Genomic DNA, 23152 nt, shown 5'->3' with positions numbered 1-23152 from the left:
AACGAAGGATTATTGTATTTATTTAAAATTTAATAAAATTTCTGTAGATCAACTTCAAAAATTTTTTGTATATATAAGTAACAGATATATTCAAGGATAATATTATTCATATGGAATGAAATTGAAATTGAAATCTGTATCTACAACTGTATGGCGCAAATACGTAAGAGAATAGCATTTGATTTTTCCAATAGCTTTGTTATGTACAATAAAGTGGTGCATTAAAGTTTTGGGTCATTATTCATTCCATGAATGGTTACATTAATGAACATTACTTATATCGGTATTTATCTGTCATTCATGCACCTGCACAAAATGGCTTTTAAATTACGGCATTCCACATATTTAGTCAAACATTAAAAATCCTAAATCATAAATTTCGTTTTTAATACTTTCGTTGATAATTTACAACATATAACAACCATTTGGTTGTCCGGTTCATCAAATAACTTATATACAACTGCACGTTTATCCATGAATAAACTTAAGTAAAATCAAATTATCGTAACTTAAACCCCAAGTAATTTAATATTATCTGACGTAACTAAAACGTAACTATATTCGTTGGATAAATTTTTAATTCCCAATTATAATATTTAATGCTCTAATTTCACTAATAAAACAATCGACATAGGGAAAAATTAGTAATGTAAAAAGTACCCACTCGCCTTTAATATATTTATCTTGATTTATTAATATTCAATAAATCAAGCTGATTGCGCTAAATACGTTTAATTGGAGGATTATTAGTGAATGTAAATATTTGTTTAAAATGAAATATGAGTACAATACGAAAAACGCGTGCATATGTATTTCTTTCATTAATCAGGTGTTAGCATTATGGTAAATGTCTAAACGACCTACGTCTCGTCTCAGTTTACTAATGCTATTAGTAAATAGCCCTCCGTCTATTTTATTGTACAAATCGTAGATCAAAATCAGAAAAATGAGATTGCTTTGTGAAAAGATGTTATTTTATTTGATTTACTGCTCTCATGAAGAATTTCAAAAATAAAATTTAACTGCAGTTTAATATAATTAATGTACACATTCTATAAATCCAGTTTTATTAATTGTGAATAAGTACCCAACTGTATGCATTTGGAATTGAATAGATATTTGTATACTTGTTGGGATAAATCAAACCAATTGGATTATTGAGACTTATTATATTAAGCGTCGCATAGGTATGTTAATACAGTTTTTATTCACGATATCAGACAGATAAATCAGACGCTCATATCGAGACCACAGTAATAGGTCGATTCCAAAATAAATATTAATTTAATATATTGCTCTAATATAATACAAATATAATTAAATCATATCCAGTAAATGGTTATAAGTTGATAAATAATAATTTATTTGTTTATTTAGTATTTAGATTATCATGTTTGTGATATAGTACGGTACTCGAGATGCACCAGTAGCACATATGTCGTTTGATTGAGTTAGTTTTACGTAAATTCCATAGAAATGTCCAGTTCATGAATGAGTTTTCTCAGTAAACATTTTTATATTGTGTAATCTGATTACTCAACTGTACATTTAGCGAAAAATTATTAATAGTGGGAGTGGAATTAAATTCTGGTGCTAAATGCAAATAAATTATGACAATTAAATTATGTGTAAAAATAATAATTTAAATTTAATAATTATTTCAATTTGTACACTTATTTTATTTTTCGTATAATGTTATGTGTCATTTTACCTGTCTGTTTTTTGATTAATAATATACTATTATTACGTAATTTGGAAAATTTTGTCTCAAATTGATATTATTTCTAAAAATTCTTTAAAGATATAGATGTGAGTTAAAAAAAGACTTTTAAATGTAAAGTTTTATTTTAGAAGTAAATTTATAACAAATCATAGAAATAGTCAAGTCCTTGTCCAATTTCCCAAAGTGACAAACCAGTGTTCATTTGTTTGGCCAACTTAATTCGGTTATTAATTGAGTACAGTGTAGGATAATAAACTACATGTTGTTGATCTTTATCCCTAAAAGAATATCATAAAAAAATATTCCAATTTAAAGTATTGAAAAATTCTTACATATAAGCAAATACATGTTCATCAGCATTGGAATCATACTTTATACTATATTTACCAAAAGTTTGCAACTTTTTAATGTAGTCATGTCCAACTACAGAATTGCTACCTTCAAATGAATAATCATTACCATACATATTTAAACCAGTCAAAATCTTCTTCCTTTTCTTTTCATCAGATGTTAATTCTTTCACACATCTCTCAACCCAAGATAAAGGAGAATTAGGTCCAGGTTTTGCGGGTGATGAAAAATCGTAAGTCATCAATGAGAATGCAGTTATGTGATCATAGAGAGCATCAAAGTGCTTTTTGGAAAACAGATCGTTTTTTCCATCAACTGGAGGGATTACTAAAATCATTTGAAGCCCTTCAGCTGTTAAATCATCAGCTGTAAACAAATATGTTTAAACTTTTTGTCTATTGTTGTTTCATATAATATCTCTACCAAAATGTCTAATAAACACAATCAAAGCCTCATATCTGACTCTGAAAACAAGCTGTGTCCAAATTTCCACAACATACCCATCAAAATGGTATTTTTTTGCTTCTTTTATTAAAGTAGCTGTAACTGCTTTTCGTTCTTCAGGTTCTGATATAATTTTTTGAAAATCATGTCCTGTCCACTGTTCAAAAATTATCCTCGGTATAACTACAATAAACTGTATTATACATATGATAGTATAAATTATAGAACTAATTTACTCTTTAATTTTCTCTCTCTACCAGCATTTTTTACATCAACCATCCATTTCATGTCAACATCATGTGTTCCAGTTATCTGGTAATTCATTGATGCACTCTTGACTACTTGAAGCCAAACAGGACTTATATGTGTGAATTTATTGCCAAAAATTTTAGCTACATCATATCCATGATTGTTCCACTAGAGAATTCTAATGTAAGTTTTTGTATGCAGTGGGAATTAAGGGTACTTACTGGGGTTACGTATCCTAGTACCATACCATCAAAGTTATACTCATCAGTTTCCTGAAAGAAAGCTCCATGATTCGACACTATTTCCTTCGGAGTGGGATTTTCTACCACCAAGTTTCGTTGGAAAACAGTCAAATTTAGGGGCCCCGTTTTAATTTTCACATTCTTAATTGGTTTAACCTCTTTTGACTGTTTCGTTTTTGGAGACTTCGGCGAAAGTGTGCATTCGTTTAAGCATATACATATTATACAGAAATAAATCACAGTTTTATACATCATTAAATAAGGTACTTAAATTCAGAATCACACGTTAAACTTTTAAATATACATTCAAAATATTATGGAACAATTGAACTACTGGACAAAGAATTTGATAATATCAACAATATAATAATCATTGTTAGTTTTAACATCATTTAATGCTTAAAATATATTTTCTACTCCATAAAAATTATATTGTTACAATTACTATTAATTTTTAGCAATGCTTATTTGAACTAATTCATTTATAGAAGTTTGTATTAGATTATTTAAAAGTAAATTACGATTTCTTTTTTAAGGAAAAAATAACAACAATTACACTATTTTTCAAAATCGGACATCTTATTGTTTAAATAAATAAATAATTGTTGTCGAATTTATAGATCAAAATATTAAGTCTATGTTCGAAAAGTATAATCTAACCTAAAAGTTTTTCGTTTGATGAACGTTGTCAATAGTAAATAAACAACAAATCCTAGAAAAAGGAATATCTTATGCAAAAATTATGGCAGCACCTCCTCAAGCTTTAGTAAACAGGAACAAAAAACATTTCCTTGGAGTACCAGCTCCATTAGGATATGTTGCTGGTGTTGGAAGAGGGTAAAACATGTTTAAAATGATTAAAATCAATTTATTAATTATTTATATTTTATAGAGCCACTGGATTTACCACTCGTTCGGATATTGGTCCAGCCAGAGATGCAAATGATGTCTCGTAAGTCAAATATTTTAAACTGTTTAATATACTAATAATGTATTGTTTTATGTTTTTAGAGATGACAGACATGCTCCTCCAGCAGCAAAGCGAACCAAGAAAAAGGATGAAGAAGAAGAAAAAGAGGTTTTCTCATTAATTAAAATAATATTGTAAATTTAATTTAATTGGGTAATTTTAGGAAGAGGAAGACTTGAATGATTCTAATTATGATGAGTTCAGTGGTTATGGTGGTTCTTTATTCTCTAAAGATCCATATGATAAAGATGATGCGGAAGCTGATGCCATTTATGAAGCCATTGACAAGAGAATGGATGAGAAACGAAAAGAATATAGGGAGAAGAGATTGAGGGAAGAATTGGAAAGATATCGTCAAGAAAGGTATAACAGTATTATATTTTTAAATTTATTGTAATTATGTTATGTTTCTCTTTTCAGGCCAAAAATTCAGCAACAGTTCTCTGATTTAAAAAGGGATTTAAGCAGTGTATCAGAGGATGAATGGAGAAATGTGCCAGAAGTTGGTGATGCCAGAAATAAAAAGCAGAGAAATCCAAGAGCTGAAAAGTTTACTCCACTACCAGATAGTGTTTTAGCCAGAAATCTGGGTGGTGAGGCAGTCTCTTCATTGGATCCCAATTCAGGATTGGCCAGTATTGTCCCTGGAGTAGCTACACCTGGTATGTTCAGCATTGAAATTATGGGACCATATATTTTAATAGTTATATGATATGATCATTTCTATTTTTTTATTCATTTCATAAATATTTTATAGGATATGAATTCAGTTTAGAGCCTAACAATATAATAGTTACTATTTTTTGTTTTTTGTAAATCTAGGTATGTTGACTCCAACTGGTGACATGGACTTGAGGAAGATTGGTCAAGCCAGAAATACCCTGATGAATGTTAAATTGTCACAGGTTTGTTTGAAAAATATTGTGTAAAAGGACATAGTTTATTCAGATATTTTCAGGTGTCTGATTCAGTGACAGGGCAAACAGTTGTGGATCCTAAAGGTTACCTAACAGATTTACAATCGATGATTCCAACTTATGGTGGTGATATAAATGATATAAAAAAAGCTAGATTACTTTTGAAATCTGTTAGAGAAACTAATCCAAACCATCCACCTGCATGGGTTGCCAGTGCGCGTTTAGAGGAAGTAACAGGTAAATGTTTATAATTCTAAATTGTGTTAATATTAATATTTAATTTTTCAATTTAGGAAAAGTACAAGCTGCCAGAAATTTGATAATGAAGGGCTGTGAAGTTAATCCACAAAGTGAAGACCTGTGGTTGGAAGCAGCCAGATTAAATCCACCTGATACATCAAAGGCTGTCATTGCACAGGCTGCAAGACATATTCCCACTTCTGTAAGATTTATTTGTTATACATTCTTTAATTTCTGTAATTTTCTTTGGTATTTATACCTTAATAAACAAATGTTTATAGGTAAGGATATGGATAAAAGCAGCCGATTTAGAAACGGAAACGAAGGCGAAACGCCGTGTGTTTCGCAAAGCACTCGAACACATTCCTAATTCAGTGCGTTTGTGGAAAGCGGCCGTTGAACTAGAAAACCCGGAGGATGCTCGAATTCTTTTATCCAGAGCAGTGGAGTGTTGTCCGCAGGCTGTTGAATTGTGGTTGGCTTTAGCCAAATTGGAAACGTACGAGAACGCTAGGAAAGTGTTGAACAAGGCTAGAGAAAACATACCAACTGACAAGCAAATTTGGACAACAGCAGCAAAATTAGAAGAACATAATGGTGAGTTTTATCAAATCAAAGTGTAATAGTATAATAATTAATAATCAAATAAATTTAGGAAATCACCACATGGTAGAAAAGATCATTGAAAGAGCTATAACATCGTTGAATTCTAATGGTGTTGAAATCAACAGAGAACATTGGTTCAAGGAAGCAATAGAGAGCGAGAAAAGCGGTCACATACACTGTTGTAGAGCGATTGTTAAAGCTATTATTAGTTATGGCGTTGAACCTGAAGATCAGAAACACACTTGGATGGAAGATGCAGAACATGTAAGCATTACCATATTATTTTTCAATGTACAATCTCACATTATTTTTTGCAGTGTATCAATCAAGGGGCTTATGAATGTGCTAGAACTGTTTATGGCATAGCTTTGGCAGAATTTCCTGGAAAGAAGTCTATTTGGCTCAGAGCTGCCTATTTGGAAAAGAATCACGGATCTAGAGAGAGTCTGGAGTCTTTGTTGCAGAGGGCAGTTGCCCATTGTCCCAAAAGTGAGGTAAGGATATATTTATATATCTATTGCTATAGCAATTATTATATTTCATATTTTTTGCAGGTGTTGTGGTTGATGGGAGCTAAGAGTAAGTGGTTGGCTGGTGATGTGCCAGCTGCTAGAGGAATTTTGTCCTTGGCTTTCCAGGCGAATCCTAACAGTGAAGAGATCTGGTTAGCCGCAGTAAAGCTGGAATCCGAAAATCGTGAATATGAACGTGCCAGAAGACTTTTAGCAAAGGCTAGAGGTAAATACGTTTTTATTTAACATGCGCTTTTTTCTAATAAATTGTTTAATATTAAAGGTTCTGCACCTACACCCAGAGTTATGATGAAAAGCGCTAAACTCGAGTGGTCATTGAATGATTTGAATGCAGCCTTAGGTTTACTTGAGGAGGCTTTAAAAGTGTTCCCAGATTTCGCCAAGCTTTGGATGATGTGTGGACAAATTTATGAACAGAAGAATGAAATGTCAAAAGCATTTGATACTTATAGTATTGCGGTATGATTCTATTATTATGTTGTCTATTCTGTATTGATAATTGTGTTTGCAGATTAAAAAATGTCCTGGATCAATTCCACTATGGTTATTATTGTCTAGACTGGAGGAAAAACGAGACCTCCTCATTAAAGCGCGTTCAGTATTAGAAAAAGCTCGCTTGAAAAACCCGAAGAATGACGAATTGTGGCTTGAAGCCATCAGAGTAGAAATGAGAGCGGGAATGAAGGACATTGCCAATTCGATGATGGCAAAAGCTTTGCAGGAATGCCCTAATTCTGGAATACTGTGGGCTGAATCTATATTCTTGGAACCCAGGGCACAAAGAAAAACAAAATCAGTAAGAATATTCAACATTTGAGATGGGCAGATTAAAATAATGATTGAAGTCCAACATTCATGGCAACATTAAAAATACATTTTGAGTCTCTTCCTCATACTTGTAAACCTCATCTACCTCTTTAGAGAAATAATTGGGATATATAACAATTTCAATGGATAAATCAATTAGATTTTCTGTAGTTTTGATATGTACAATAAACATTATATCATATTAAAACTAAACTACTTATGCTAAAAAATTGATTTTTTGGCCATCTCAGCAACAAGCAACAGTTTACAATGGAATTTTGTTTTAACGTATTTTTTTTTGCAGGTTGATGCTCTTAAAAAATGTGAACATGATCCACATGTTCTATTGGCAGTCAGTAAATTGTTCTGGTCTGAAAGGAAATTAAGCAAATGCAGAGAATGGTTCCAGAGAACATTAAAAATAGAACCAGATCTTGGTGATGCTTGGGCCCATTGGTTTAGGTTTGAACAACTACATGGCACTAAAGAACAGATTGAGGAAGTGAAATCAAGATGTTTAACAGCTGAACCACATCATGGTGAGCTGTGGTGTTCAGTCTCCAAAAAAATTTCAAATGTTGGATTAAGTACTGAGCAAATATTGTTAGCAGTTGCTGTTGAAGTACCTATTCCTGTTTGAAGAATTTTTATGTAATATAAAACAACATTTATAGAATTAATTTGTTTATTAAACTAGAAATAGGTGTAATAAATATTGCAGAAACATTATTTGGCTTTTATTTGATTTTTATATTCCTTTAGCTGTTCTATTTTAACACAAGTTTCATTCAGTTTCCACTGGACATTAGCTGCTTGAACCACCCATTGTAAAGCTTGAGTAAACATTTTCTGTGCATAATGCAAATTCTGTGGAACCAGTAATCCAAACCATTTTAGTGGATTTTGAATGTTTTCATCGCATTTGGCAACTGCAAGTTCTACACCATGAGATTTTAAATATTTCTGATCTTCATTGGGCACCACTTTTGCCATTGCATTGATATCTACCTCTTCTGATGGTAATTGAAGGGATGACACACTGTTTTGTCCTAAAATGTATCTAGACTTTGCTAAATGGGATTCTCCACCACACATAGCATTTTCAATATAAAGTTTAAGCTGTATTTCTTCCTCCATTAGCGTCAAAGCATCTAGTGTTAATTTGTCTAATACATCACATACTTTATGGTATTCCTCACACATTTTCTCACTTTTTGGACTCATATTTACGGATGTTTTGAGTTTGTTTTGATTTAGCGAAATGTCAAAGTCATATGACTCGATTGAAATTGCTGAATCGTTTTTATTAATAAAATTCGTAATTAATAAAAAAACCCAACTTATATGCAAGTAACTAACAAATAAATAATTTGAATATTAAAAATCCTTAAAATTAAAAATAAAAATTTAAGAGAACATTAGTTCATTTGTCCTGGGGAATTTCATTTTCCACCATGGTAATGGACGTCATTGCCATCAAAAACTGACGTTTCCATATATTTATAAATCGGATCGAAAATAACAAGGTATAAATTACAATAAACCTTTATTTTGTCTTGAAATACTACAGATATATTGTAAATCAAAGTGTCGTTCTCAAAATTCCTATCCACACTATATTAGTTAGGTTAAGTCATTCAAATAATCTTTATTATGTAATATTAAATTACCGAAAACTTTGTAGATATGTTGCGGTTAACGGTGAATAAAGTCCTTAACGGGGCTAAGAATTGCCCTAAGCAATTGAGTGTAATAACAAGGGCTCAAAGTGATCAAGCCAAGAAACCTGCAAAAATTGAAGTATTCATCGATGACAAACCTGTGATGGTCGAACCAGGCACAACAGTTTTACAAGCCGCCGCAATGGTTGGTGTAGAAATACCCAGGTTCTGTTACCATGAACGTCTTGCAGTTGCTGGCAATTGCAGAATGTGTTTGGTTGAAGTTGAAAAATCACCTAAACCTGTTGCTGCTTGTGCCATGCCAGTTATGAAAGGTACTAGTTTTTCTGGAATCCTGTTAGCTTTTTAAACGATTTCATTGTTAGGGTGGCGCATAAAGACTGACTCTGAAATGACCAGGAAGGCACGTGAAGGTGTGATGGAGTTTTTGTTAGTGAACCATCCGTTGGATTGTCCAATTTGTGATCAAGGAGGAGAATGTGATTTGCAAGATCAAAGCATGGCTTTTGGCTCAGACAGGTCTAGATTTACTGACATTGACCACTCTGGTAAAAGGGCTGTTGAAGATAAAGACATTGGACCGTTAATTAAGACCATTATGACCAGATGCATTCATTGCACTAGGTGTATCAGATTTGCATCTGAGGTTGCTGGAGTTGATGATTTGGGTAAGTGAACTTTAAATTGAATATTAAAATGTTTCACATCTTTAATGAAAATATAACAAGTCTTGTGCTAATATAATTCTTATTGGAATAACTACTTTCTATTAATAATGTTACTTATATAAAATTCTTATAAAAAATATTTTTATTAAACATCTTTTATCATTTAAATATTATCATTACATAACTTTGTTATGTATGGTATGTTATGTTTGTTCCAAAACTATAAGTACATAACTATTTGTGGTTTGGTTACAAATTAATGTGAATTTTTAATCATTTGTAAAATTTGTTCAATAAATATTAAATATTTACTTTATTATTAATCATAAATTGTAACTTATTTTATGTCATTCTTATTAGATTAAATTTGTTCTTCTATTAATGCTACTACTTAACTTATATTCTTATTTATTTATATAGATAACAGAAGAAAATTATTTTAATTACATTTGATCAATTTGTATCATTAATCTGTGACTTTATTATAAATAAATGTGTGTAAAGTCACTCATAGAAATTGTTAAACAAAAATATTTTTTTTGTTAGGTACCACTGGTAGAGGTTCTGACATGCAAGTAGGAACATACATTGAAAAGCTTTTCTTGTCTGAATTGTCCGGCAACATCATCGATTTGTGCCCAGTGGGCGCTTTGACCAGTAAACCGTACAGTTTTACCGCCAGACCGTGGGAAATCAGAAAGATCGATTCAATCGACGTTTTGGACGCTGTAGGTTCAAACATCGTCGTGTCGACGAGAACTGGTGAAGTCCTCAGGATCCTGCCTCGACTTAACGAGGAAATCAATGAGGAATGGTTATCGGACAAATCAAGATTTGCTTATGACGGTCTGAAGCGTCAACGATTGGTTACTCCAATGTTGAGGGATTCGAATGGGGAACTGAAGGCCGTTGACTGGGAAGCTGCTTTGCTCACTGTGGGAAAACAGATTAAAAACGCAGGTGAATGTTTTACTTTTACCGTTCGAATCGTGTCCCTATCAATTCACCTCAAGAATCATTAAAAATTCTTGTTGGTTGTACACATAGGGAAGACTGTAACTGCCTGAAATCATTTGTTGATATTTCTAAACGACGTCAACAAAACAAGCGGCAGTAACATTTATTCTACACTTTGAAGAAAAACATAAACACTCAAATATCTTTTATTGATATAGGTGATAAGATTGGTGCGGTCGCTGGTGGTTTCGCCGATGCCGAACTATTGGTTGCCGTTAAGGATCTTCTGAATCGTCTTGGCTCTGAAAACTTGTGCACTGAACATATTTTCCCCATGGACGGATCCGGCACCGACCTTAGATCCAGCTATCTGTTAAACAACAAGATTGCAGGCGCCGAAGAGGCCGACGTTGTTCTGCTTATTGGAACAAATCCGCGTTTAGAGGCTCCTCTTCTTAACTCCAGGCTAAGAAAGGCGTGGGTCCATAAGGAATTAGACGTGAGTTTTGTTCTATAACATAATGTAATAAAATTATATCAATGATTTATTTTAGGTTGCTTTGGTAGGTCCTAAAGTTGACTTGAGGTATTCTTATGATCATTTGGGTGACGATCCATCGACATTGAAAGCGTTGACTTCTGGAACTCATTCGTTCAGTCAAAAACTGAAATCGGCGAAGAAGCCACTGATCATAATTGGAGCTGACACATTGGAAAGATCTGATGGAGCAGCCATACTGGCTCAAGTTCAAAACTTGGCCAACTCACTCAATCCAGCTGAGAAGGACTGGAAAGTCTTGAATGTGCTTCACAAAGTTGCCAGTCAAGTAAGTCCTTTCAAAAATTATTTTTATTGTTGTTAATGTATTGATTTTAGGTTGCAGCTCTTGATATCGGTTATACCCCTGGTGTGGATAAAATTAGGAATGGTAATTTGAAGGTTTTATTCTTGTTGGGAGCTGATGAAGGAGCAATAACCAAGGAAGACTTACCCAAGGATTGCTTCGTAATTTACCAAGGTACTACTTTCATTGCCACTAATTTTACAGACATTATCCATTCGTTTTTTAGGACACCATGGTGACCAGGGCGCCTTGATCGCCGACGCAGTTTTGCCCGGCGCCGCCTACACCGAGAAACAAGCGACATACGTGAACACCGAGGGCAGAGCCCAACAGACTTTGGTGGCCGTCACTCCACCAGGAAGGGCACGTGAAGATTGGAAGATCATCAGGGCACTATCCGAAATTATCGGCGAACGTTTGCCCTACGATAACTTAAACGAAATTCGCGACAGATTGGAAGAGGTCGCTCCCCACCTCACTCGATACGGCCATGCTGAAAATGCGAACTTCTTCAAGCAGGCTGCCGCCTTGGCTAGCGTAAGTTTATCGATTTTATTTGGTTGAAAATTTTTAATTTGTGTTTTTATTTTTCAGGGTAATGATGTAGAATGTACTCCATTAGATGTTAAAATTAAGGAACTTAAAGATTTCTATATGACAGATTCAATCAGTAGAGCATCCCCGACAATGGCAAAGTGCGTTCAAGCTGCTTTGAAACAAAAGTTATGTTAAATCAATTCAAAGTTATATTTATGTAAATTTTAGAAGATCTAAGCACTATTGTTAGTGAAATAAGATGAAAAGTACAGTCTTAACATTAAATTGGAGGTATTATGTTCCATCTTTTTTTATTTTTTAATTCAGTTTATTTGCTTTGTACATTATCTTTAAATACCAATAAACATGTATTATACTTTATTTCTGTAATTTTATTTTTAACACATATTCCACCCATATGGGGTCTAGGTAACTATAATTAATTGTTAAATATATTAATTAACACTTAAATGTAAATGCATAAATTACTTAATAAGGTAAAATATGTATATTATTTACAATAATTAGAATATGCAACAAATTATATTTTTCATATTCCATATCAAATGAAGTGATTTTGAAATGTTTTAATATCATTCTAAAATTTTCCTGTATAGTTATTAACAGTCACAGTAGAAAAGTAATAATATATACTATAAATATTAATACATACATTTCTAACACATACTGTTAGTACACAGTTAAACTACAGTTATTAGAAAATCAACATGTGTAGTTGAACACGAATGTTATACCAAATTTTAACCACAGTTATTAGGAAGTAAAAATGTGTAGTTGAAAACAAATATTCTGTGTAAATAGGTAAAAATTATGAGTTAATAAATCTGATCCCTGTGGGGACCTGCGTATCATGGACGCATTTTAATATCCTTTCCTTTAATTTTAGTACAAATAAAAGAAATGATTTTAGCATTATTCAGAATCTAGTTATACAGTTATATTGAAGTATCTCGAAAACAGATTATCTTCCATTTTTAATAGCAAAAATTACCGAAAATAGTGATATTGGGCACAAAAACCTTGTTGTACAGTGTTATTATAAATCTAAACAAGAAAATTTTTTCTAATGGTTGTATGGCGACAGATACAATTGAAAGTATATTTTTAAATTTTTTGCTACAGTGAACTTCTGATTTTAGCTTATTTATCGAGATATCCAAATTCATAAAGATTTCTCCATTTTAAATGGGCCACTTTCGTTATACGACTGCATTAATTAACTAGACGAAAGTTATTTATTAAACTACTGAACTCATTTTACTCAAGTGATTTAAAATTTGTTAAATGTGTTAATTAATTAATTGAAAATATAAATTTTTGTGTGTTATTATAATCATGCACTATCGAATTATGTCTATGATAGTTTAAAAATATACTTTTATAATTAAATTCTTCATTTTATAACTTCTACACGCATATCATTTACATAAAACAGTCCACGTATGCATTTTTCATGCAAACGGACGTAAAGTAATTGTTCGTAATTGTTTTAATGAACTCCTACGATTACCTAGTAAATTATTTACACACGCACTCAAATATCGTCTCACTTAATACTAAACGTATTGAGTACGGTCCTGCTCAATGTCAAGCGCCCCAAAGTGCGCAAGTCGAATCGATATTGTGTAGAAATGTCAAAAAGTGTTTTCTGCTTCAAAAATCGCAATTTTCGAATATTCTGAAGACAATAAGGTAAGTTTTTATTTATTAATTAATTTATAATGCATCAAAGATTGTAAATAGATAAAAATTTCATTGAAACACGCATTTATCAATAAAATATCTCGTTAAATAATTTTATTGACGATCCGCACAGTGCCGTACTTGTATTTGTATGTATCCGTTTATTATCCGGGGGATGGATGTGCGAATTTATCAGTTACAATTGTTTATTGTAATTGCACAACGAATGTGCATTGATTCCGGCGCGAAGCCTAATTAATTCGGCCTGCAACATTGTAGGTCAAGCGAGTGGCGCCATTGATTTTTGCCCGTCCTACCCTGGAGTACGGGGGTGGCATGACTCATCTCTGGGTTTTCGGTTTTCCCATTCTGTTTAATACTTTTTTTTAATTCGCGTAAATTATAGCCGGACGACAAAACTGATTGCGACCGTTTTAATTGAATCGTAATTGGTTTTAATTGTTGCCAACGAATCTGCGTTTCGATATATGCTTTGGGGATGTTTCATTAAAGGTTCAATTGAATTATGGGGTGCATATTTTTGTTATTGTTTTTTATCGACTTTTTTGCACACGATCAATTTCACTAATATTCATTTTAACATATCAAAGATTATATATTTAATTAAATAATTAAATTATTTACAATTTTATCGTTTATAATTAACTGTGTTTAAATATACGTTATAAATGTATACATTCACAATTGTCTGGGGTTAAAAAACGAATACTCCAAATTGGAATATTTAATTTTAACATGACCCCACACTTTTATGAATTAATAAAGATGTTAATAATAAATATTTAATTAATACACATATTTAATTTTTACTATATATGTATATAAAATAAACTTAAATGTATTTAAATATGTGTATTATTTTTAATTTAAAGCATTTATAATTAAATTTATTCATAACTTAGTGAATGGGGTTAAAAATGAATTTTTATAATTGGAATATTTAATTTTAACTTATATTTAAATATATTTAATGTGTGTTACGTATTAAAAGCGTTTGATATGTTATAATTACATTAATAATAAAAACAATTATGTACGTATCGGTTAAAACTTCACCAATTTATTTTTGCACAAATTAATAAAAAAGTGTTAAAATTATTCAACTGTCTTTATGATTTGATTACCTGATAAAAATGTCTCGGAATTTTGGGGAGAAAAATTATGTACATTTTAAACGTCGATTCTAAAATTTATATAATTGTGAACCTCTTGAATATTGATTGATGTAATGAATAAATTATTCTAATTCTCCAAATAAAGAATATTGTTTTCCTTCTGTGAAATACATAATATGCTTTAGATATTTTTAACTATATTTTATTTAGTAAAAAAATTAGTTTAAAACACTTAATTGAATAAAATTTTATGCTCTGTTACTTGTACGTTATCTAATATTAAGATATATGATTTCCTATTTTCTACTTAACTTGAAAGAAGACAGGAGTAAATCAAAATTAAAGAACGATTTATTTTCTCTTTCTGCTACATTTAACTCAATAGATATAATATAAAAAAATGATCTTGATACAATTAATTCCTATTGCAGTTTAAATGGTATTTTTATTTCTTATATGATTTGCTTATTTATTTTTCAAATTGCCTGTGTATATACACTTTATGTTTTGTTTATTTCTTTTTCAGGACTTAGGTAATGTATATAAATCAAGGCTACTAACACATATACGTGGGCTGAAATATACTGTTAATGTTTATTTATAGCTGTTACTTTATAATTTCGCCAAATAAAATTTTATTCCTTACTGTTATGTTTATTATTTTTTTGTTAGTTTTATGGAAAAACAATCAATAAATATAAAAGTACTGTTTAACAAAAGACAGGTTGTAAAAAGGACTAACAAAGCAAAAATAACGCTACTTCATCAATGCGAAGATTGCACATAAACCGGCACGTAACTCTGAATTTTGGTAAACAGTTTTCTCAAAAGCAGCGGCCAAACGATATAATTTTCCCCATACATCCCATCCATCGCGGTTCGTCATGTTTTCTCCGAACCAATAAATTTCACGCCACCTTGTTTTTTCATCCCCGCAATTTTTTATCCGTCCATTTTCTTGGGATGTATCGATCCTGCATTTCAATTTCTAATAAATCTCATCCGACAATCTTTGCGGCCGTACATGCCCCATATAAGGTGCCATCTGCCGTTGACTGCGTCGTCCACGTGTAAGACCGACATTGTTGCTTTTCAAATGGTTCACGTTTGCCCGGAAATATGGATATGTGTTATACTTGGCCTCGTATTGAAATTAAATTAAATATTTTCAAGGTCTAACATAAAAATTGAGGATATAAATGAAATAGAAAAGGATTATTAAATAAGCCGCTTGTGCCAACATCGACAGATATTGTCGCCCTTAAACTTCCAATCGTATTGAAGCTGAAAGCCTTTCACCCTAAATCTGCAGCGAACGAAATGTCGTATCCGTCTTGGGAGTTTCACGTCATATTAAAAGGATGAGGTTGAAAATCACAACGTCAAACAGCTTGAATGTTTTGTGGTGTGGAACGATTCGGAAATATTTGGTGGAGTTGTGATGTTTGGTGCATTTATCAATTTTTATTTTTTTCACTTTGTTAACTTCAGGAACTTATTTTTTATTTAATATCGACACGAGCCATGATTTAAGGTATAAATAGAAACTCAATTAAGTACATATTGAACAACATTTCAATGACCGTGAAATTTGAGTTCTCCTCTGTTTACGGAAAGTGTTGCTAACTACTTTTACTATTTTTAATTTTACAACTTTTTTATTACAAATCTAGGGCGAAGTAACAGTAATGTTTTTGTGAATCTGAACCTCGAAATAAAAATAAATATTGGATTCTCTTGAGGGTTGTTTAGCCACTAGCATAAGTTATGATACTTGACCCTCTTATATTTACAGGGCTTTAATACGAATGGGATGAAATTCTATTAGATAAATCAGGTTGGAATATAACCGTGTAATATTAAAATTTATTTTTTTATTTGTGTTTTACTACGAACTAAAAAAGGGGTTAATGAAGCAGACTGAATATCCTGTTAATTAATAGATTATGTTACTTACCCTAAATAAATAAAAAACATTTTTCATTAAAACCGTTAATTAATTTGGGAATGTGGCCCAGATAAAACGAAAATATCCCGTAACTTTTTTATGTATATTAGACTTTAATGAATAATACCTTAAAAGGTACAAATTAAAAAAAATTGATATAAAATTGTATGTCATCCGATGGTTTGCTAAACATTTATTTCAGTTAAAAATGAGAATATTATTTTATGAAAAAATAATTAATAAATAAAAATTAAATTGAATATATTGCTTATGTTATTTAAATAATAAACTTTATATCAGGCCCTAAAATATTTTCAGTTGGGATATTTAATGTTAACATATACATTAGTGGTCATACTTAAAGCAACTTTTTAAAATATATAAAAAATATGAGCTGTACTACTTGATTTGGATGTTAGTAACTATAATAGAAATTATAATACAGCGAGACTAAGACCGAAAGAAACAAGAAGAGATGGCTAAGAGTTGTCGACTAAATAAATCAATCGTTTCCCATATTATTAAAAAAATTAGAGAAACTGGTCAAGTAATAGACATGAAAAAATTCTATGCGGGAAAAACTGAATAATCTGAATGTCAAAAAACAATGTATTCTTATCGTCGGCTGAAATTAAAACCAACCTGAAGGACTTGTTGAAACTAGTTCAAGGACTGTGAGAAGAATCCTGGATTCTACTAAAAATATGGCAGTCCAATTTTGACTGACTTAAAATCACATTCTCGCAATCACAAAACTGAGGGGATGAGTAGTTTTTAGTGACGAGACTAAATTTAATTGATAAAAAGATATAGTATAGATTATGTTAATCATGCTTCAGGGACAAAGCTGCACAAAAAGTTTTATATATCGACAGTGAAACATGGTGAAGATTCAACTCTTCTGATGTAGATTGATTTATGTACAGGGATATATTAAACAACAATTTGCTTCCATAATGTTGCTTTTGATAAATGTATTTCGTCATGAGAACAATTTTAAACACAAATCTAAAGTTCTGGCGGATTGATTAAAAGACCAAAGCATCTATGTTTGTCTTGATCATCTCAATCTCCAGCCATCTACCCTATAGAAAACATCGGGGAACACGTTTATAACCAAATTCGACATAAAAATTTTACAAATTTAAACGGATTAACATGCAAATATATAAAAATAAAAAGCCAAAAGTTAAAGATTTAATTTTAAACTGGTATAAATTTCTTAGACTATGCAAAAGTGGCATCACTCGTCCAATTTAATTAAACGTCATTAACAAACAGCGAGAAAACATTCAATCGAAATCAGAATAAATTGAATTTTCAATTGCGCTGCATTTAATTCCGTTATTGCCACATCCGCACTGCACATTCCTATAAATAACCAATTGCCCTTCGGGCACTTTTACTGAAAGAACGATTCCGATTCCGGAGGCGGAGATCGATGAAAATTTTATTGTCGCATTAGTCGATGACGAATTGGGTGAGTTTTCAGCGGGTGCCTGGCGCCTATCCAAACCGCCAGTGAGTCATACGTCGCCCCGAAAGTGACTTACATCCATACGGGACCCGTCACAACCGCCAATTTATTGGAGTGGAGTGGATTAGTTTGGACCATGTGAGTAACTACTTGGCCGTGAGAATTCGGTGGAAGTCACCATAAACAAATGAGGGGGAAGTTGGCCCGTGTTTCAGGGCCACGCGCTATTGATTTTGGAATTAGGCTGGAGACGATTCCTAGTGAAATGTAGATTGTTTTATGGAAGTTCGTGTTGTCCAAGTCGATATTAAACTGAGACGATTAATTGCTGTTAAGTTTTTGATGGATTTCTATTAAGAATGTGTTGATTAAGTTCCAATTAATAGTCAGGAGTTCGTTCTAATGGAATAATTATAGTCTAACTCAAGAATAGATAAGGAAGTCATTAGTTATGGATTAAAGAATATTGTTAAATTTAATATGTTAATTAATATAAAGGAGATATTTTCTGAATAAACAAAATCAAAAGAAAATATTTTATAATAGAAGATGAGAAGCTTTAAGATAAGAAAAATTGTAAAAAATGTAATAATAAATGTAAGTATCTGAAAGCTCAGATAATAGGATTACAACTAATCCTTTAGGAAATGTAATTCTCTGACTGACACGAACATTGGAACATTCTTATGATAATTAAGAAACGGTTAAATCTGTAATGAGTGGAAAAATATTTATTGTCAAAGGTTAAAATTGATAAGCAGAATAAAAGTCTAATAGAGTATTTTTTCTTCGTGTATTACACTAAAAATAACATTTGATTATGGAGTTAAATTATCAATGTAAACGGATTATGTAATGTCACGCAAAGAAAATTATGCCGGTAACCAACAGGCATTTTTGTCAGGAAAACGACATTAAAATTATACACTTTAGACTGTGGTAGACTTGAGGGTAAAGTAAAAGAGACAATAAGTAGCTTCTTTTAAATTACAGTTACTTCTGGGAAATGCGAATAAAGATTATTAAGATTATAAAAAGCGTCGGGTACAACTGCTCCAACATTTATTTTTAATATTATAACAGGATAAATAATGGTTCAGGAAGACAAAATTACTTGTTATTTGTGGCAATAAAGGAATATTATCATAAAGCTTCATCATTGAATAAATTACTGAAAAAACCAATTCGATAAAACATCTTGAATCGTGAGAAATTAAAATAGCAAAAGACGATTTACCTCCATTGCATAGAACGTTTTAAATAATTCATAAAAAAGCATAACTACTCGCATTTTATTCAAATCTGGTTTCGAAGCAATTTTAAAATGGTAATTTCGGCTCGAATCTGGAATATATAAATGCGCTAATACAGTTGTAATGTTAATAAGACGCTTTTGTATGCGGGATGCTGGCCTGGATGTCATTATTCGGATAAGGATGTTAACACACGTACGAACGGGGACTTATTGAAATTGATAATTTTCGCCGAAATCTCGGCCGGAGATCCGGTGTTTATACGACGTGACTATCGATGTTGAGGATCTAAATGTTGAGGGGAATATTCTGTGGGGTTTCTTTGATGTTTTCTTTAACATACTTACTTATTTTGTTTCTGTTGGAAACAAGTTGTTGGTATAAAAATAACAAATAAGGGAATCGTAAACAAACGACTTCGACCATTTCTGTTTCTGTAAATGTAATTGAGATAAATCTTCATATTAAATTTGAGTTGCTTTAACAATATTTTATTTCTTATTGTCTCCATTATTTGCTCTCGTAATTCTTTATAACTCTAACTATATGTGTCACATAAAAATTGTTTTTGGCGGCACCCGACCCAGCTTACTGTTAAAAATAATAATACAGACAACAATTGAGATACATATTACATTTAGCATCTCTCAAAGTAGATACCAAATTTCATTAATAAATCTGTGACAAAATTGAAACTCATTTTTAAAGATAAAATTTAATTAAAGTAACTGATTAATTACTTATTAATTCCAAAAATAAATAAATTATAGTTAATTTTATAAAAATACACACTATCTTATCACAGGAACATTAAATATAACGATATCTAAAATATATATAAAACGTGTTTTTTTATTGACTCAAATACATATCAGCATTATTTAAAAAATGTTAAATTTTATCAATGCATGTAACTTTATTATACTTTTAATAAACATTTGTTTAATAATTTGAATAAAATATATGAATGTTTCTAAGGTAGAGCCACATTTTACTCCCGACGCATCCACCATTTTGAAATATTTGGAAATACTTTATAAAATATTGTGTTAATTTTACTTAAACTTACATATAATAATTTACCATAATTTATATTTTTAAAACATCTACGAGGTACATTTAAAGCAATTCATAGATTAATTTAAAAAATACTTCATAAAATTTATATTTTGTGAAGTAAATAGTAGAGCATTAATAAATAAATTTAGTCATTGATAAGGACATGATAAAAATTTACTGACTGATAAAACCACATAAAAATAGCAAGATTATATTTTAAATTGTTCGGTGGTGTTCATGTTTTGAGGCGTCAAAACATTTCCCTATAGGCATGTTTTGGCGTAAGCGAAAGCGACTTTTCTGCCCCAACGTACGAACACAATGCTATATTCAATCAAGTATTACCTGATTTAGAATACTCAAATCTGTTTTTATTTTAGGTTATTAAAGGAAGACAAATATGAGCGTTGTAATCAGTTTCATTTTTTTTTAATTAGTAGATACAATTAAAATAAAAAAAAGACAATAGCGTAGTATGGTATTATTCTGTTATGTTATATTATAGATTCTTATATAATATAAATAAATATAAAATAATGTATTCATATAAAAATAAAAGAAAAATTGTATTAATATTTTTTCAAATATTTATAATCAAATGATCAATTGTGTATTACATTTTTACTATTATTTTTGTTTTATGTGGAATAAAACTTAATGTTGCGCATCCACCAATTTTATAAATAATAAGTTCACGGCAATTATATATTATATATATTGGTTTTCATGGCAACTTTAATAAACGAATTGATTCATTTATAAAAGAACAATAAAAACAACATATATACACAAAAATATTACATGCTAATTATTTGGTGATTTTTTTGGATCGTCGAACTACCTCTTTAAAAATGGCAGCCCTATTGGCGTGTTTTTCCGTCGGCCAAAGCGAACTTTCTGCACCAACAATATTTAATCAGGTATTACGTGATTTAAAATATATAAATCTGTTTTTAATTATTGATTTACACAAGAGAGGGAAAGCGTGTGTTTTATTTTTTTAATTGATAAATAGATCAGTTTAAAAATATTTGTACAAAAGTAGTAATGACAGATTTGTTTAATATTACGTATCTAATAATAATTCCTAAATTTTATTTATTCATATAAAACAAAAAAGTATTAAATATTTTTAAATATCATATAAATTCAAAAATATATAATTTTAAATACAATTTTAGCAGTTTGTATTATATACAATATTTCTAATATATTAATAGTTTCATTATAAAATATATGACATTTCTAAGGATAAACCACATTTACCCTAGAGTTTTTAATACAATGTTTTTTCAATTTATTATTGACAAATGGGCACATGCTCATGTATTACATTTTAATTATTGTTGTATTTCCTTTGTGAAAGAAAATTTCTCATGAGTCCACCAGCTTTTTAAATAATATTAATAATTTAGAAATACTTGTAAATTTATATTAAATTAGCTTCAATAATTAGTAATTAAAATAAACAACTTTAATAAACAAATTGATTAATTGATAAGAGAACAATAAAAATTAAATACTAATTATTTCGTGGTGTTTTTGAAGTGTCGAAAGTGTACCCCTTTAAAAAGGGCATCCGCCCTACTGCCGTGTTTAGCCGTCGGCCAAAGCGAATTATCTGCGCCACCGTCCGAACAGAATACAAAATTTAATTAGGTATTACCTGATTTAAAATACATAAATCTATTTTTAAATTTTAATTTACTCAAGAGATAAAAAACGTGTCTGTTGAGTTTTTTTTAGTTGATAGTTATAGTTTAAAAATATAGATAAAAAGTAGTAGTAATATTAATTATCATCAAATCTATCGATTTGTTTAATATTACATTATTTAATAAATTCTTAAGTGTTTTTAAATATAAATTCAAATACATATATTTTTTGAGTAAAATTTTTCTGTTGTGTTATATTTCTAATATTTTAACAGTTTCAATACAAAATATATAATAAATCACATGCACCTTAAAGTTTTTGATAGAATATTTCTTCATATTATTCATACTAGGTACAGTTTTATGTACTATAGTTTAATCATTGTTTATTTCTTTTTTAAAAGAATATTTCTGGCGCATCCACCATTTTTAATAGTATTTTTAAGGCAGTTCATTTATAATTTAGAAATACTCCATGAATTTATATTATTATATTAGCTCAATAATTAATAATTAGACAAAATATTTTGGTTTTCATTTCAATTTTAATAAACAAATTGATTCATTGCTGGGAGCACAATAAAAATTGGCTGGCTGATACAACCATATAAAGGCACAGGAACATTACGTGCTGATTGTTCGGTGGTGTTTACATTTTGAGGCGCCAAACCAACCCCCTGAAAAAAAGGGCATCCGCCCAATTGGCGTGTTTTGCCGACGGGCTAAAGCGAATTTTCTGCACCAACGTCCGAACACAATGCAATATTTAAACGCGCATTACCTGGACCATCGACACGTGAATTGTTCCCGAAACGGCCGCTAATCGACTGCAAACCGTAAATAATAAATTGCCGCCCTTAGGAATAAAGGAGACGAAATTAGCTAATTAATGTTTGAGGTGGCATCAAATTGAAGGGTCCAGGTCCACCTCCCTTATACGGCCTTCGTGAAGACGTTAAAACGACGGAAAGTAGCGGCAATATGGTTTTATGTCCGAAGACCTTAAAGCCTTCGCTGGCTTTTTTCCCTTGTAAACATATTGATTCTGGTACATAAGACACCGTATTGATTGTGAGTCACGTGAACGCGAGGCGCATGCCCGCGCATTCGTACGTCACTCGGGCCCGAGAGCCAGTGGAAACTCTTCAG

General features: G+C 30.9%; 4 protein-coding genes across 5 annotated transcripts; 2 read left to right on the top strand and 2 right to left on the bottom strand.

Moving 5' to 3' along the window:
- Nucleotides 1-1826: 1826 nt before the first annotated feature.
- LOC109600188 (chitinase domain-containing protein 1) lies at nucleotides 1827-3324 on the bottom strand. Its single transcript, XM_020016291.2, has 5 exons — nucleotides 2989-3324; nucleotides 2755-2935; nucleotides 2498-2701; nucleotides 2056-2440; nucleotides 1827-2001 (listed from the first exon to the last, which is right to left on the bottom strand). Exons 1-5 carry the CDS (start codon nucleotides 3262-3264, stop codon nucleotides 1860-1862), a joined length of 1188 nt encoding a protein of 395 aa, XP_019871850.2. The 5' UTR covers nucleotides 3265-3324; the 3' UTR covers nucleotides 1827-1859.
- A 221-nt stretch (nucleotides 3325-3545) lies between these two features.
- Nucleotides 3546-7811, top strand: LOC109599625 (pre-mRNA-processing factor 6). The gene is made up of 15 exons (XM_020015641.2): nucleotides 3546-3846; nucleotides 3902-3961; nucleotides 4021-4087; nucleotides 4143-4342; nucleotides 4400-4641; nucleotides 4802-4884; nucleotides 4938-5133; nucleotides 5190-5338; nucleotides 5418-5733; nucleotides 5792-6006; nucleotides 6060-6236; nucleotides 6297-6480; nucleotides 6538-6734; nucleotides 6787-7071; nucleotides 7387-7811. Exons 1-15 carry the CDS (start codon nucleotides 3752-3754, stop codon nucleotides 7720-7722), a joined length of 2802 nt encoding a protein of 933 aa, XP_019871200.1. The 5' UTR covers nucleotides 3546-3751; the 3' UTR covers nucleotides 7723-7811.
- Nucleotides 7756-8455, bottom strand: LOC109599643 (coiled-coil domain-containing protein 115). Its single transcript, XM_020015660.2, has one exon. It carries the CDS (start codon nucleotides 8304-8306, stop codon nucleotides 7809-7811), a length of 498 nt encoding a protein of 165 aa, XP_019871219.1. The 5' UTR covers nucleotides 8307-8455; the 3' UTR covers nucleotides 7756-7808.
- Nucleotides 8456-8524: 69 nt separating this feature from the next.
- Nucleotides 8525-12152, top strand: LOC109599654 (NADH-ubiquinone oxidoreductase 75 kDa subunit, mitochondrial). 2 transcript variants are annotated; one of them, XM_020015671.2, is made up of 9 exons: nucleotides 8525-8608; nucleotides 8767-9078; nucleotides 9130-9432; nucleotides 9979-10392; nucleotides 10608-10888; nucleotides 10944-11216; nucleotides 11267-11408; nucleotides 11461-11771; nucleotides 11829-12152. In XM_020015671.2, the coding sequence occupies exons 2-9, from the start codon at nucleotides 8769-8771 to the stop codon at nucleotides 11964-11966; spliced, it is 2172 nt and encodes a 723-aa protein (XP_019871230.1). In that variant the 5' UTR covers nucleotides 8525-8608; nucleotides 8767-8768; the 3' UTR covers nucleotides 11967-12152. The 2 variants fall into 2 exon arrangements, with proteins under 2 accessions (XP_019871230.1, XP_019871238.1); XM_020015679.2 differs by having other exon boundaries at nucleotides 8566-8709.
- Nucleotides 12153-23152: the final 11000 nt, after the last annotated feature.

The sequence above is a fragment of the Aethina tumida genome, chromosome 1, assembly GCF_024364675.1.
Source record: "Aethina tumida isolate Nest 87 chromosome 1, icAetTumi1.1, whole genome shotgun sequence".
Lineage (NCBI taxonomy): Eukaryota > Metazoa > Arthropoda > Insecta > Coleoptera > Nitidulidae > Aethina > Aethina tumida.
This window is presented reverse-complemented; position numbering and strand designations above follow the sequence as displayed.

Coding starts and splice junctions, on each gene's coding strand:
- LOC109600188 (XM_020016291.2), bottom strand. CDS start 3,264: ATGATGTATAAAACTGTGATTTATTTCTGTATAATATGTATATGCTTA. Junction 2,441..2,497: donor TGTGTTTATTAGACATTTTG/GTAGAGATATTA, acceptor ATTTGTTTACAG/CTGATGATTTAACAGCTGAA. Junction 2,002..2,055: donor GAACATGTATTTGCTTATAT/GTAAGAATTTTT, acceptor ATATTCTTTTAG/GGATAAAGATCAACAACATG.
- LOC109599625 (XM_020015641.2), top strand. CDS start 3,752: ATGGCAGCACCTCCTCAAGCTTTAGTAAACAGGAACAAAAAACATTTC. Junction 4,642..4,801: donor CCCTGGAGTAGCTACACCTG/GTATGTTCAGCA, acceptor TTGTAAATCTAG/GTATGTTGACTCCAACTGGT. Junction 5,339..5,417: donor CAAGACATATTCCCACTTCT/GTAAGATTTATT, acceptor AAATGTTTATAG/GTAAGGATATGGATAAAAGC.
- LOC109599654 (XM_020015671.2), top strand. CDS start 8,769: ATGTTGCGGTTAACGGTGAATAAAGTCCTTAACGGGGCTAAGAATTGC. Junction 11,409..11,460: donor TTGCTTCGTAATTTACCAAG/GTACTACTTTCA, acceptor TTCGTTTTTTAG/GACACCATGGTGACCAGGGC. Junction 11,772..11,828: donor AGGCTGCCGCCTTGGCTAGC/GTAAGTTTATCG, acceptor TTTATTTTTCAG/GGTAATGATGTAGAATGTAC.
- LOC109599643 (XM_020015660.2), bottom strand. CDS start 8,306: ATGAGTCCAAAAAGTGAGAAAATGTGTGAGGAATACCATAAAGTATGT.